The sequence below is a fragment of the Notechis scutatus genome, chromosome 3, assembly GCF_049901735.1.
Source record: "Notechis scutatus isolate UNSWTSFEM ecotype Mainland chromosome 3, rNotScu1.2, whole genome shotgun sequence".
In the NCBI taxonomy this organism is placed as follows: domain Eukaryota; kingdom Metazoa; phylum Chordata; class Lepidosauria; order Squamata; family Elapidae; genus Notechis; species Notechis scutatus.
Genome location: NC_142011.1, coordinates 86,991,505 through 87,008,152, shown reverse-complemented (window position 1 = coordinate 87,008,152; position 16,648 = coordinate 86,991,505). Strand labels below are relative to the sequence as shown.

The following is a 16,648-nucleotide window of genomic DNA, read 5'->3' as shown; positions in this document are numbered from 1 at the left end:
ACACCTCCTGAAATCTGCCTCCTAAGTAAACCTGAAGAAGTCTATACTGGTTATGTAATTTTTATCTATAATTTTAGCAGAGAATTCCGGACAACTCTGTTGTAGGCTGGAAGGTCAAACAAAATTGCATGGAAGTAACTGAAATCACCAAGCGCTGAACTTGGTTTGAAAGAAAACAGATTATATTTTTCATCTTTGGTTGCCACTATTTAATGCATGGATGTATCCATTAAGTCACCAGGAGCTAAACTTGACGTCAAATAAACTCTCCTTCCTTCCTTCCTTCCTTCCTTCCTTCCTTCCTTCCTTCCTTCCTTCCTTCCTTCCTTCCTTCCTTCCTTCCTTCCTTCCTCTTTTCTTTTCTGTCTGTCTTTCCTTCCTTCCTCCCTCCCCTCCCTCCCTCTTTTCTTTCTGTTTGTCCTTCCTTCCTTCCTTCCTTCCTTCCTTCCTTCCTTCCTTCCTTCCTTCCTTCCTTCCTTCCTTCCTTCCTTCTTTCTTTCTTTCTTTCTTTCTTTCTTTCTTTCTTTCTTTCTTTCTTTCTTTCTTTCTTTCTTTCTTTCTTTCTTTCTTTCTTTCTTTCTTTCTTTCTTTCTTTCTTTCTTTCTTTCTTTCTTTCTTTCTTTCTCCATATATATGTATCTTATTTCTATCCTGCCACAATTACAAAGATTCTCAGCAAATTACACAGAATAAATAATACAGTATAAACATAGGATACAAAATGCAAACCCTTGTGGGGCGTTTTTGCCAATCCCCCCCCCCAAAAAAACAACAACAACAACAACCTAGAAGTAAACCCTGGTTTTCAGCAAAAATATATGGCTGCAGGATGCTGCAATTGGCCATAAGTGCAGACTGGTTGCTAAGCAGCCAAAATGCAGTCATGGTTGTTGAAAGTTCGGTACCCGGTGGTAAATGCCTTTTGGGGTGGATCCAATGGAACTTCAAATGATCATTAAGCACTGATCTTAAGTATATAAACATTCTTGATTTTTAATTTCTATATATTTATAGTGGTGGACATTTATTTGTAGGTTATTTTGCTGTTATTGTGACCTATTTCTGTTTTGAGGCTGCAAAATCAACACTAAATAAATAGTCCCCCATCCTAAAAACTTCGGCAAGATTTGAATTTGTATGTGTGGGAGATCTAAATTTGGAAGGACTTTGTTGTTTGATAATACATTAAAGTCATCCTGGGTTCTTTACCATTTCAGAATTGAATCTAGCAGCTCTGAACTGAAGGACTTGCCGTAAGAGCTTTGTTGCCTCTTTGTTATTCTTGTTTGTGAAAAAGTTGAAATCACGTGGCCAAATCATGCAACATGGTTTGCACGGAGTATTAAATAAAAGGGTCTTGCATTGTTAGAAAGGATGAGTGGGAAGAGCCTTCATGTCATGGCAACAGCCCCCCTCTTTTTTCGCCATACCTTGGAGCTAATCTTTAACAAAACACAAGAAGAAAACCCAGTGTGTTAATATTCAAGTAGATTTAATTCATGTAAGAAGAAAACAAACACTTGAAGCAAAAAAAACCCCACCTAAGCTGATATCACTACTACACTCGGAAAATGCGTATTGAGAAAAAAAACTTTGTGTGTGTGTGTGTGTTTATGCAAGTTGTGTATCCTTGCTCTGGGAGATGGTATAAGAAATACATCTGTGCTGAGTGAACATTTTAAATATTCACTGCAGTTGACTGTGGGGAGTGTAACTTAGAAATTTGTTATATAAATCTGTTTATTTTTCCTGTGAGTTAAGGTATGAACTAGGATAAATCGAAAGAGAACTGCATCAGGTGTAATCCTGCTTTTTGTAAGAGTAATAAAAATGTTCAGGGAAACTGTTTTGAAAAGCTTGGTGCAGTTGTTCATAAACTTGTACAACTCAAGTGTGTGCCTTTCACACGTCACATGAAAATGTAAGCACAACATCGCCATACTTTACACTGGTAGGATTATTTACTAGCAAGAGTAATCCTGCGATTAATAAAATGCAAAGAGTTGACTTATGGGTTTCAGCCAAGGTCTATTTAGAAATCCTTTCAGGAAATAATGTTTTTTTTCTATCCATAATATTTGTCTGTGGGCTATTATGGATGATGTTATATTAATGTTGTTCAATTCTTTTTTTCTGATTCAGGAATACCTTATTCTCCAAAAAACTAGCAAAGTGGATGTGGATTCGAGCGGAAAGAAGTGTAAAGAGAAAATGATGAGCGTACTCTTTGAAACAAAAGTACAGGCTGAACACAGAAGGTATGATTTAATTGCGTTCAGCTAGGAAACCAGCTTTGAATTGATAATTATATTCTGACAAAGAAGTTGGCATATTCACGAAGTCTCTTTGATACAATATAGGTTTCAGGCATTTGAAGTCAAAGACTATTCAACGTTGGATGAGCTACAACATGAATTTGAGGCTGCAGGACTCGCAAAACTGTTCAGTGAGTTTGTGTCGGTTCAGTTAAAGTAATTCTGAAGCAAGCCCACACAACTGTGACTTAAACTGTCACTGAATATATCGAATGGAAGAGGAAGATAACACAGAAGGTTTGGTGATGAACAGATCCTAAAGGTTTTCTGAAGCAAACTGTCACAAAAAAGCCGTCTCCTTACACAAAGCCTAAGACACTTTTCACAGTAGAACAGATGTTACTTTGTTGTGTGCCCTGACAGCATTTTCTTAGTAACTGTTGAAAGTTTTAACAGTTGATACTTAAGAACTATAGGTCAGGTGTGAAGGGATTGTTGTTGTTCTTGGGATTTGGAAACCTAATTTTGCATATATTTTCCTGGCTATTCTGCATGGGTATTCAAAAAAAATGCATCCTATTTTCAAAGAGTAATGCTTACATTCATGACAATATGGTCTAAAGAGCTTGTGTTTTAATTTATTAATTGAAGAATATAAGGGATGAGACATCATTTTAAACTTCGCTCTTTTTTTTTTTTTTTTTTTAGGAAAGTGAAGTAAAATTTCCCAGAGATCAGTTTTGCCCTTTCATGAAAGTAGAGTTTCATCTTCTATTTATAAATTGGATTTAAAATTCACCTTACTTCAGAAGATAGTTTGAGTGGCTACTACAATACATATAAAAACATAAAAACATACAATTAAAAACACACACACACACACACACACACACATGATAATAAAATCTGAAAGGTTCTTTTTAAAATGCGTGAATGTGGTAGATTCATACAACCACTTCTGTTTTTTTCTATAACTTTTGACCATTGGTTTAGTATAATAACTGCTTACTGGCTTAAAATTATCCTGCAGGTTTCTTAAGCTGAATAAAAACCCCATTGCCTTTCACCAAAATTATTTGTTTTTAGCTGTTTGTCTGTTGAGGTTTGTATATATAATCATGTAGAGATGTCTGAAAAAGATGCCATACCTTTGATTAGGAATCTATTCCCCCCCAGTTCCTATTAATCAGGGTGATAGTAACTTTCTCAATACTGGGGAAATTGGGAAGAATACCATTCTCCTAAAGATAGGGATCAGTAACTTGTACTTGTCCAGATGTTACTGAATAACAACTTACAACATACTGGGTGAGGCTACTGGAATGTGTTCTTCAGCAAGATTTGAAAAAACTCTGCATTCTTGTTTTATATTTTCAGCTTGTTGACAACGGAAATGAAGAATTGATCCCTTTAATGTAGAGTTTTCTACTTTAATGTATAATATTTAACAAAAGTAGATACCAAACTCCACTGTTCAGGAGTTGAGCTTTATTCTGGGTTCCATCTATAGGCCTGCTCTTTTTTGCACTAATATTATTATTCTTATTTACCAAACTTTGACAGAATAAATTGATGGGAACAATTTATTCTAAAAGTCTCATGCTACCATTTCTTAGGTAAGTGCATCAAAGCTAGAAAAGCCAGTGCACTATGTTGTTAAGATTTTTGTCTATCCTTGGCAAGCTTCTTCCTGCCTGGTTGGCATCCAATGAATGAGGGAAGTCAGTTTATTGAGGAGTGTAGCCAAATGTCCTTTCTGGGTTTCCTTGCTAGAGGGGGCAGATTTTGGGTCATGGTTACTTGTATAACCTCTGCTTTAATAAGGATCCTATGGGCTTAAAGGGGTAAAGATGCTTGTCATGTTCCCAATGCCTACCTGCCTATTTACTTATTTACTTACTGAACTTATATGGTCCCATATAATGACTAGATGGCTCACAACAATCCCTAAAAATATGGTTAGAAACAAAGGAATCCTTCCCTTCAGCTTCCAGATCAAGCATCCTTGCAACTCAACTCCATCCTAGCCCAGCACTTCATCACCCCCTGAAAGGCTAAAAAAGTAGGGATCCCTTGGATCTCAAGTGGGAGGTTGTTCCAAAGGACTGGGTTGGTCTCCAAGAAGGCATGCCTCTGAGGTCCCATCAGGTGACAAGTTGGAGCACACTCACCCTATCTGACTTAGTAGGACAGTCAGGAGAGATGATCCCTGGTACCTTGTGCATGGAAATCTTTCGTTTTGTTAGTGGCCATTCCCAAATTGGATGACCCATTCTCCCCTGTAGTGCAAAGCATAACCAAACTTATGTGGAGTACACTCAGTTTTAATGAGCTCCTTTTTATACCCTTCTGTTAAAAACATCATACAGTAGCTGTCGTTTCGATACATACTCGGTAATTTAATGAGATGACAGTAAACTTTGTGCGCTTTGGCATTTTGTCAACTGAAAGTGTATGATTTTTTTTGTTTGTTAAAAAATCTACTTTCTGCATCCAATTTGTACCTTGTATATTTTGGATGGCAACATCTGCCTTTATGTCATCTAAGAAGAAACAGTTGTAAAAGAAATCTGTAAGGAAAGATTTTCGGCTTGCTATTGTACATGAGGAGACATCAGTCAAATCAAGGTGTAATAGTTTCTTCAAAACATTTGCCATATGGGGCAAATTATGTCATTTCAAATAGTTGACATGGTCATATTAGACTTCAGAAGGTATCCCAGAATTGCATCATTCTTACCTGATCTAAAGCACATTGTCAAAGCCTGTATAAGATGAACATATCCAATAGTGTCATGCCTGAAAAACAGCACTGTGTCTTCATTCTGTACAAAAATACTATGGGAAAAGCATGGACAATGTTCTGTGGTACATGAGATTATTCCTTCAGGCAACTGCTTCACTTCAAGCTTGCAAGATAAGGATTTTGGGTCCCCGTGTTCCTTGTGGATGGATACCCTTAAACAAAGCAAAGGGAAAATTGTCATGGAAAACACTATGCATTTCATGATATACTCTTCAAGGAAACGTCTTAAATCCTGTAATCTCTGATAATAGGTGTTGATATGCATCTTATTAATAATAATCAGCTAATTTATTAGTTTTAATATTTTAATTATTTTCCTGCTCATCTTTTATAATCTGGGCACTGTCCAGAGTTGCGTATTAGGAGAGATGGACGTCATAAAATTTTATAAATTAATTAATATGATCAGTATGATTTATTCAGGTATTGTTGTAACTGTCTCTTAATATCTATTGGGAGTAGCAACAAGTAGTCAGCTTATACCCAATATTGACAGCTCAATGTGAAATCCAATATATGAATATAGTGTCCTTATTGCCCATCAGAAAAAAGGATATAAGAACATGAAGAGAATCTTATATTAATATACCAAATGCTTATATATGCTTAACTGGATGCTTCGGGGAAGTTATCAAACAGATCCTGAGCACCGAGGATTGTTCCTGTCACTCAACAATGGGTGCCTCTGATATCATGATTAACTATCTTTCTTAAATTTCTCTAAAAGTTACCTAGATTTTGTGTGTCCCAGTTCACCACCACTTAGTTTTATTGGAATACCCCAATTTTGGTATCATGAAAAAGACTCATCTCATGCAGAGCTTTATATATCTCTATTAAGTTTTAAATTTGCCTTTTTTTAAAAGCCAAGGATTGCAGAATGCGAAGCATTTTTTAAATGCCGCCAATTTTTTTTCCAGAAGTGGTGGAAGGTGTAACAAGTATGGCCACTTCTCCATGGATTTGTGTAAAAACAAATATTTCCTCTTTTTGAAATCCTTGTTCTATGATATCCGACATGGAGTTTCTTTCTTTTTTTTAAACAGCAATGGGCACATACAGCCTTTTTTTTTTTAACTGGGCTCCTTACCACTAACCTCAAGACTCCTTTCTTGATTAGCTACTGTCAATTCAAATCCCAACAGCATGCATATGAGATTAAGATTCCTGCCTTGTTCTTATATGCTTGCTTGACATTCTTCCTGGAATGTTTCTTACAGCAATTCTTTATGTCTGTATGATAAACATACAAAATAATTTAGTTTGCCAGTCACTTAGCTACGTTTTCTGCTAACTACTGGTGCCTCGTAACTCATTTATAAACAAGTGGTGCTGATATATTACAGTGTTCGTATTCCATCGTGAGAATAGGATTCTGATCTTTAACTAGTTATTAAAAAATACAAGAGCGCCTCACCTTTTATCTCATTCTGCTAAATTTGCTTTTGGAGAGATGTCATCAAAGCTGCTTAAACATCTAAACAAACCCCTGTCTGCATCCTTGTTGATACTCAAGAATGCTTAAAAAGAAGCCTTATCTTTAAAGGAGTATTGCTGGCTCTTCAGCAAGGCTTGTCATCCTATATGTGCTTATCAATTAATCTTTAATAACATTTTCTACCAATTTGAGTGGAATAGCTGTTAAACCAACTAGCCTATAATATCCTGAATTCTCCTGGATTCTTGCTTTTTTTTTTTTCCAATTGGCCTGTACACTATCCATTTTACAATCTTCTGATACATAAGTTGACCTTTAAGGCATGGTACAATTATCAGATGGTTAAGATCAGTTTGTTTTTCATACAGTACTGTCCTTTGAAGGTTTTTTTTTTTTTTGTTAAAAGATAAATGTGACAGGGTTGGCTCCTGTCAGGAAAAGTTAACATACAAATATATTAAAACCCTCAAATAGATGTTGCAGTAGGTCCTGATCATCATTCAGAATTAAGAACAAAGTCATCTCCCTTCTGGTTGGTTCCAGGATAAATGTTATTAGGTAGATTATTCCACTTTGTGCTATTTCTCTCTCTCTTTTCATTATGACTAAAGTAAGTATTACTTAATTCTGTGTATGGATAATTAAAACCACTCATTTGAAAATATAATTTCATCCTCAAACTTAAGATCATCTGTAATTTTGATTGGGGAAGGGTACATCTTCAGTTCCTGTGGGTAGATTTGTTGATGTAAAGTGTCAAAACTTTGTACCTGTTCATATGAGCTCAGGGATGCCCTAAGGCAGTGGTGGCTAACCTTTTTGGGCTCCTGTGCCAAAAATTGTGCGCACGCTCGCGCTCTTGTGCCAGCACCTAAAAGGCAATGTGCACCCCCTCACGCCCCCTGCGCATATGCACGCATGCGTAGGGGGAGGAAAAACAGGAAGTGTCAAAACGGGCCTAGTTTTCGTCCTGAAACGCCTGCAAAAGCCTTCCTGAAGCCTCTGGGAGGCTGAAAAAAGGCCTCAAACCAGCCAAAAACCAGTTATGAAGTGCACATATGCACAGTGAGGTAAGTTTGCCTGCTGCTCACGTGCCAGCACAAATGGCTCTGCATGCCACCTGTGGCACACGTGCCCTAGATTCGCCATCACGGCCCTAAGGTTTCTCACTAGCTCTTTGTTCATTTTGTCATGCACAATTATTCACATGCCAACCAGTTTAAAGAAATATAAGGGTGATTCATACATTTTCCCAACTTCTGATTGATGTTTTTGGTTTTCCCAGAATGGTACGGTTGTCTTGAGGGGCAGAAGCTCCATTGTGTTTTTCAGAATTGTTTTGGAAAACCTCAAAATGAGCAAACCTCTAGCTTTGTAGCGTATGCATCTGAAATACAATCTCTCAGTTATTTACTGGCAAAAAGCTTCTCAACACGCATTGATATTGGAGGGCATATTAATGTGCATCCTGCACTTTTCTGTTTCAGAACCATCTGCACTACAAATTATCTATCTGTAGACAACAAGAATTGCAAGCAACCATAACCACTCATGAATAGTCTCAAACAGAAGCTTTATTGTTAATCACCTATGTTACAAGAATTTCACCAGACTATGTTCCACAGGAATGGTCAGATAAGGCTTGAGGGATTCTCGGGATGGTCAGGCCTGTGTCTCTTTCTGCAGTGGAAGGACTCTAAGTTTGGCTCTCTCTTAACACCTTCCTCCAGTCTAACTGAGATTCTGTCGCAAGAAAAAAATAATTCATGTTGACTACTGTTCAAAAAAACAATGCTAAACAGAGAATAACTCTTTGTATCCTGCCCTACCTGTTTGATGTACTCCTCAGAAGAGTCCAGTCTTGTCTGAAAAGGTAACAGGTCAAGTCATGACAACTTCTTTGAATTAAGGCTGCAAATTTAAATACAACCATCATTTGGAAAACTAATCTTATTTGAGTCACACAGATCACTTTGAAATCTCATTCCTGTTCACATCCTGTTGTATAAATGGCTGTAGCCAAAGTTGATGGCATTCGTGACAACTTGCCCTTGTCTCCTGGCTGAAGCCAGAAAACCAATGGTTAGTATATGGGATGTGGCATTTATAAATGATCCACGATGCAAAAATTCTGGGACTTGTTGCAACCCCCATAAAGCATCTTTCTACTCACTAGGCAAGAAGTCTGATTATCTGTCAAGCCCACAGATAATAACAGATGCTTTGTCCATTGATCTTCTATCACCTGCTTAATTTGTTACTCACTATTGTTAAATAGCCTAAATCGACAGATCCATTCAGCATAAGAAATGACTTGAGTTTTTCTGCTTAATTTGAAATACTTTAAGGGTACATGATGTTGCTCAGACATCTGTAGGAAAACATCAAAGTACAGGTCAGCCCAGTTTTGTCCTAGCAAAAGCCTTTGCTTTCCATTTATCATCTGTCAACATTAAAAAGAAAGTAAATGCCTGGTTTTTACACAAGCCCAGTGGTAGGATTCATTTTTTTTTTTACTACCGGTTCGGTGGGCATGGCTTGGTGAGCGTGGCAAGGGAAGGATACTGTAAAATTTCCAGTCAGAGGTGGTATTTGCCACTTCTCCAAACTACTCAAAATTTCTGCTACCGGTTCTCCAGAACTGGTCAGAACCTGCTGGATACCACCTCTGCACAAGCCATGGTAACTCTTAGAGGTAGCCTTCCTTTATGTTTCGTAGCCAGGATGGCCAAATCTGAATATGTAATATTTTAATGCAACTCTCTTTTCTCAGTTATGTTTCTTGGATTCTATTCTACTGATTCATTTGATTACTGGGGCCACCTTGTAGGTATGACATTTCTTACCACTTGATTTATGCAGATTACATGTTGAATTTAGGGAGTCTATGATTTTTACTTTTTAAAAAAATGCAATTTCCATTTCTTGGAACTGGAACACTAAAAAAAATCGGAAAAGTAAAAGATAAAAAAAGCCATCTCTTCAACATGAAAAACAAATGAGCCTGACCTGAATGTTAGTCTCTCTTTTTCTCTCTGAATAGTTCAGTAAGGAGAAGGTAAAGAGATAGCAGGCAAACTGGGCAATTTAAGTTTTTATACAGGCCAAGTAAAAACTGACAGAAAATAGTGGTACCTGCTGAATTATAACCAAGCTTGGGGCTGGTTAGTACTTGGATTATTAAAAGATATTAAGGCTATAAACTATAGTCTGGGAAGTCAAAAAGAATGAAGCCATCAAGAGTCAAACATGACTCCATTGCATTGTTACATTTCTTGGAGAGACCTCAAAAATGCAGATTTAGTGCTAAAGCCTGGTCTTGTAGTGATAGTATCATCAACATAGAGTGATTTTACCAGTACATTAAAAAATGCAACAGAAACCGATTCGCCACATTAAAATGTGGGCAGAGGTTTTGTGGAATTGAAAGCAATAAGCACACAGATAAAAGCTGAAAGGGTCTATTAAGCAAAACAATAGTAAAATAATTTATGCAAAACATAATCTAGATGGGAAGCAAATCCTTAGATAAGACAATAAAAGGAGACATGGCAATTTTACATAGAGGAGTGTAAATACAGGACAAAATTGCACCTGTCTTTTGTAGCTATCAATGTTCCTCAGATTATACACACCCCAGATAAGTTTCTGAAAGCTCGTATTAGGTTGAAATTATTCATTCTGCTTCTAATTATTTACATGTATAATTTATCCATCCTGCCTAACAGTTGTCAGTACCAGTTCACTGTGTGGCCCTTGCTGCTAGGTAGCTGGCCTTGGCAGAGAAGAAAGGGAATGCATTTTTGAGCAAAAATGCATGAGAAAATGACCAAGTTATGGGTGTCTCTTTAAGAGTTATAACTTTACTATGCCCTACCAAGCATGCAGAAGAAAAACCATTTTACACAGAAAAGCACAAGGAAAAATGTTACAGAGCTCTTAAACCCCCTCAACATTATAATAGATTCAATAGCACAATAAAAGCTAGCTTGGTTTTGTTTTTAATTGAATATATAAGAATCTATGGTCTTATCCATTGTTTAATGGGCCATTCTAATCCAAATATTACTAGTACAGTAGAAGAAATTAGTAGAAGCAAATGATTGCTCTGAAATTATTTTCTATATTAAAATCTGACAAATTGGCAATAATTCCTTGGGTTTTCTAATACTTGGAGATGTCACTTTTGGAAGTTATACATCTACAGGTTTAGGGGCAAAAAACAATCGAAGAAGAAAGTGCAAAGGCCAAAAGGCAAAATGTGGCCCAATCTAAAATACAACCATGCTACTTAATTTGAAATGAGATTTATACTGTTTTCAAAATTAAAATAGTACAAAGATGTTGTTTTCAAGACTGATTGGTTGTAAGGCCCGTGTTTGTGAATTTAGGCCAGTAATTGATTTCATGACAATAAACTATAATGATTGGAATAATCTCATATATTTGGTAGAATTGCAATGGATTTTCTGTCTATTTAATGTTTTGTGTGAATAGCATTCTTGCCTTCTTGGGGTTTATGCTTAATTCTGTTATCTTCTGCAAGAAATACCTATTATGTAGTTTAATTACAATATTTATAGACATAAATTTAAGTTTAAATGAAAAATATGGTAATTACATTTTAAAGTTATTGTTCTTTTGTGCTTTTGAATCAATATTTTGCTTGTCTAGCCTTGTTCATGGTCATATTTCTAATAAGGACTTTTATTTCAGTTCATGTTACCCTGTTTTGAAGAGAAAAAATGAAGAGAAATTATTTCTTTTTAAAAGCAGTGTTGATATTAAGTTATGATATTCTTTGAATAACATAAGAATGACGTTCTTTTGGTTATGGAATAGTTACATATTCATTAAGCTTAACCTTAAGATGAGAGAATAAAGCTTTCATTTTTGCCTTTGTCTTGTTTATAGTTCTTAAATATAATTTAATGCAAACATTGGTTCATATGGGATATTAGTGTTCTAGTGATCGGTTGTGCAATCTTGATTTGTAAGTATTTCTAATTTGGAGCTCAAGATCAAGATAAATTGTAGGGTTGAGTTTAATGTGCTCTGAAGCTGCAATAGCAATTGTTCCATCTATTCCATTCCTATCAAATACCGAGATAAAGATATTCCTCTTGTTTTTTTTATCCAAATATAAATTTTCTTGCCTCTTGTACTGATTAGTATAAAAATCATTTCCTTAATGATTGGAACTTTAAGAATAGACTAACTATTAATATTCATGAAAGTTGGTGTGACTGGACTGGGGATGGGTGATATTGTAGCAAATGGCGATAATCAAAATTTGAATTAGTCTTCCTTTTCCTAATCTGAAGAAACAATGATGTGCAATGCCTAATCTGATAGACCTGGGTCATCCAAATAGTTGGTACATGCCTCCATTTTCTTTGTTGTGTTTAGTGGGTTTTTTTCCTCTAAATTACCCTGAAAATTGATTCCTAAGCTGAGTGCTGATGTGAGATTGATTTTTAAAATCTTAATTAAAGAAGTTGTGAATGAAACCTTAAGCAAACTAATGTGAAGATTAGATTCAAAGCTGATTTCTTCCGTGATCTTCCTTCCCTCCAGTTTTTAGGATTTCAAACATAAATACGGTAGCTAGTTTGGTCTAGCGGTAAGGCACCAGGCTAAAAATCATGAGACTGGGAGTTCTAGTCTGGCCTTAGGCGTGAAAACCAGCTGGGTGACTTTGGGCCAGTCATACTCTTTCAGCCCAACCCACTTCACAGGGTGGTTGTTGAAGGGAAAATAGGAGGAGGAAGGTGTATTGGATAACATTTGCCACCTTATAAAAATAATAAAGGTGGGATATAAATGAAATAGACAGACAGATCTGTGAGGAAATCTACCTCAATAGTAAAGAAACATGCCTTATATTCAGAGAATTCCAGGTTCAATCCCTATTGTCTCCTGTTAAAAAATAAAGAAGACTCTTGAAAGAAATGGACCTACATATTGTTGCCTGTGCTATTTAACATCTACATCAAGCCACTGAGTTTTATCATCATCAGAGTTAACCCCACCATCTGTTACCAAGGTTAAGGTAATTGGTACCCCTTGAAGATCCCTTAAATTCAGTAATGATTGAGAGACAAAGAAGCTGAAACAACGCCCATAGTTTCGTTTCATATTTTGTATTTTAAATTGTTGCTGACCATTTTGAATAACAGACAGGTAGGATATAAATTAATGAACAACAAATAAATAAATGGACCTACTACTTTGCCTGAGAATCTGTGCCTGAGAATCTGCCCTGCAAAATGAATAATCTTTCCCAACATGCAATCTTCAGGTTATAGGCAAAATGCTGAGGTAATTCTGGCTGCAATCCTCCATCTAATGCTAAGACAATTAGCAAAATAGAAGTAGAGTTAAGCTCATTAAGAATAGCTGGAGTCAGCTGCTTAAATTCACTAGAACAAATCAAGTTTATGAAGGAAGTGACATGCTTCAATGAGAGCCACTGTGCTAATGGTGGGCAAACAGAAAAAAAAAAGGAAAGAACTATTTATTGCTTTGGTAGGAAGTGGGATAAAACTGACAGTAAAGTTTCATATTGGCAAATGGAAGGCTTATGTGTCTCTTACTAGGCCAGTGGTATCAAACTTGTGTTGTCACGTTGTCACATGACGTATCTCAACTTTTTCCCCCTTTGCTAAACCGGGTGTGGGTGTGGCCAGCCCATGATGCATCCTACCTGTGGCCCGCAAGTTTGACAGCCGTGTACTAGGCAGTGTAAGACAGCCTTTAGTTTTAGAATAACATTTCTTCTGTTGAGTATTTTACTTCAGCTTTGGTTTCTACATCTCTTAACATGAATTCCTGCCTTAAGCACTGCAGCTGCCTTAGCTCTTCTGCTATACGGATGCTTGGTCCATTGTCAGGTACTTTATTTTGTCCTTGATATCAAAGTATGTCACATTGTAGTATATATCTTGATTGCTTCTGTGGTAACTTCCAGGATTCTAAATCCTTATAGCCATGTTCATATTCAGCAAGCACTTCTTTATATCTGAGGCTCACATTGACCCTTTGAATGTTTGGGTATATACTGTACACATAACTTGGATCCAGCCACTCTGATTTGGTCCATACTGGCTGACATTATTTATATCTCCTTGCTTAGTAATCCAGGATAATTGTAAGTCATGAGTATTTTTCAGACCTGTGAATAAGCTCTGTTAGCAAATTAACTTTCCTCTGCTAGTTCCCTTTGCTCAAAAGTATTCTTCTCTGCTACTTAACTATTCCCTTTTCTCGTGTATCTTGTTACATCACTTACCAAGTATTCCATTTTTTCTGAAGAATTTATTGCTGAGTGTTTCAGCAACCTCTTTAAATTCCTCTAGCATTTCCTCAGCAATCAAGTAAGAAAATCTATATCTGGAGAAGTCATCAATAAATATTAATAGGTATTTGTTCCCTGATGGGGTTTTAGCCTTCATAAGTCCACAAATATTACAGTGAATTATCTCTAGAGACTACCGCTTCTCTTTTACCCTGAAGAAAAATAGATCTGATTCCCTTTGTCATTACACAGTATTATATATTTAGATTTTACTCTGCACAATTCTTTCTTCAGACTTCTTAAACCCCTCTTTTTTAACTGAGACATTGCATTCAGGTTTCTATGACCTAGACACTTATTCAGCTATGAATTGAAATGGTTCTTTTGTGGGTATTATTTTCCATCTGCAGAGTTCACTTCAAATAGGCTCCTGTCTTTGAGAGACCCTTTTCATAAGTAACACATCTCCATCTGTACAAAATTGTGCTTTTTTTTCAATTGTATTTCATATCTTCCTTCCGGGACAAATGTTACCAGCACCAAACTGCATTAGGACATTTTAAATCAGCAGTTATTTCCCCTTTCCATAATTTTGCAAATTCCCTTGTCTTTGGCAAAAACTTGCCTTCTATCAGATGGGGAGATATACAGTAATTCTGGTCCAATTCAGTAAATCTCTTCTTTTTCTTTAATTAAATCACTGGTTGCAGCAGTATCAGTGCAGATCTTTTTCACAATGCTTTTCAGAGCAAGCTTCCCTAAACTCTGTAAATGGAATAACGTTTCTATTGCAGCTTGGATTCTATTGTTCTTTGATGAGTCATCCTCCATCAGTTGTGAAAGTCATGTTAGGGTTTTTCATTCTCAAACACCCAAAGTTGTTTATTATAAATTACAACTATGGACCAAGGTGCAATCCAGTCAATATTTTGTTAAGCTACAAGTAGGGAATACTTGGTCATTTCTTTGTGTAAAGAGATAAAATTTCAACATTGTTGACCCTCAGAAGAAAGGTCTTACAGAGATTAACCTCCTTTCTGTGATAATAAGCAGGGAATGGGAGAGCTTGGTGTAATGGTTAGGGCATGAAACCAAAAGGCTGTAACTCCTAATTCTGCCTTAGGCACCAAGACAGCTGAATGACCATAGGCCAGCCCCTCTCTCAGCCATAGGAAGCAGACAGTGGCAAACAACATCTGAAATTTTGTCAAGAAAACTGCAGTTGCCACATTGAAGCTGAAGGATTGGGCGGGGGAATAGAGATAGCTGGGGTTTTGTAGTCAAAACAAAATGCTTTCTCCTGGGAACCAAGGACATTCTCACACCTGGTCAGAGAGAGGAGGAGTGACGTTACCAGGCAACTGGACAGCACCTTGATTGGACCATGTGTCTGATTGTTTAGGGAAAGGGAAACACTTTTGCTTTTAATTAGGTGAAAACCACGGGAACCTTCAGAGTTGGTTTTTATCAGAACTCTGCCAATATGATATATTATTCTTTGAGGAATCTACCTGCCTCGGAGTTTTGTTTGCTATGGGTGTATTACTTGGAACCCTGATACAGGGATATGCCCTGGCAGTTGCCAAGGGTTAACACTGACTTGAAGGTACATACCTGTGGTGGTATTCTACTGGTTCTGCCTGGTTCTGCCGATCTGGTAGCGCCAATGAGCAGCGGAGACAAAACTGGTTCTCTCCGCCGCTCTGCTGTTGGGCCCACCCGCCCGCCGGGGCTCCCACACTCACCTTTATTCCCTGCTTTTGAAGTGCAGCTGCTTTGTGTGGCACAGCAGAGTGCTGCACGGCAGCTGCTGAAGCAACAGGGAGAGTGCGGGCTTGCAGGAGGTGAGTTGGAATGCCTCTGCGCCTGCACAAAATGCACGTTTGGTGCGCCCACCAAGCCACACCCACCGAATTGGTGGTAAAAATCTTTGAATCCCACCACTGGTGTGTGTGTGTGTGTGTGTGTGTACACACCCACACACATCCACACACACACAGAGTGTAATAAAGATTACAGCTTTATGAAATTGCAGAAGGTAGTATAGATGCAGAAATGTTATACAGTAGCTACATACGAGAACTGATGGAGAAACAAATTGTACTGCAGAAGTTTTAACAAGAGTGCCAGCTTTCACTTAACAAGGGATTTCCCAGTCCTTGTGATATTATCACAGAATTGGTAATTTAGATTGACATTCTGTTCAGGCTAAATTTAGGCCCAAGCGCTTAAGGAATGAAGTGGGAGATGTGCAATCTTAAGTTGAGTGAAGTTAAGATGTGAAATCTATAACATGCAAGAGGTAAAAGCAAGCTCTTAAAAGACCTTGTTTCAGTATGCCTAAATATTGCAAGTATTCATCAGATATATTTTATCATTTTTCAAAATAGCAAACCTATCCATTCTTTTCAGTGCCACATCACAAATAGCTTTTTCCATTATGGTAGCAGCATTGAAGGTAATTAAAACCAGGAGCTCTCATCTATGGGATTAATTGCATTGGTTTGCATCCTACATTCTTTCTGATTTTTTTTTTCCAAGAGAAAGGATGGCTACTACCAACTTCTCTTGCTCCATCTCTCCATCTCCATTCTTATATTCTCTCAATCATTCCAGAAAAAGATGCACAGGGGAAGCAAGAAATCCCTTTTCCATAAATATGAACTTTTCTTCCATTCATGGAAGCTGGGATCAAAACTATTGATCTTTGTATTAGGGCCAGATAAAGTGAAAATGAAACGAAAAGCTAAGCAAACAACAACAACATCAAGTCTGGCAAAATGGATGTGGCAGGTGTGAAAGATTCAAATATAAAGTGCATTTAGGTTGCATTTATTGAATATCATACTCAA

At 37.0% G+C, this 16,648-nt stretch overlaps 1 protein-coding gene across 9 annotated transcripts in view; it reads left to right on the top strand.

The window, feature by feature from the left end:
• RWDD3 (RWD domain containing 3) overlaps positions 1-16,648 on the top strand; it is a 72,807-nt gene that overhangs the window by 26,305 nt on the left and 29,854 nt on the right. For 4 of the 9 annotated variants that reach the window (XR_015748659.1, XR_015748660.1, XM_087960640.1 and 1 more), the window contains exon 3: positions 2,143-2,258. Coding sequence is in view for 7 of the 9 variants with exons in the window: in XM_087960640.1 (XP_087816766.1) it covers positions 2,143-2,258 (116 nt within the window). In the remaining 2 variants the exon portion in view is untranslated. Of the gene's footprint in view, positions 1-2,142; positions 2,259-2,360; positions 3,328-6,973; positions 7,063-7,986; positions 11,396-16,648 lie in introns of those variants that run through there. The other 5 variants (XM_026671854.2, XM_087960637.1, XM_087960638.1 and 2 more) reach the window with 5 other exon arrangements.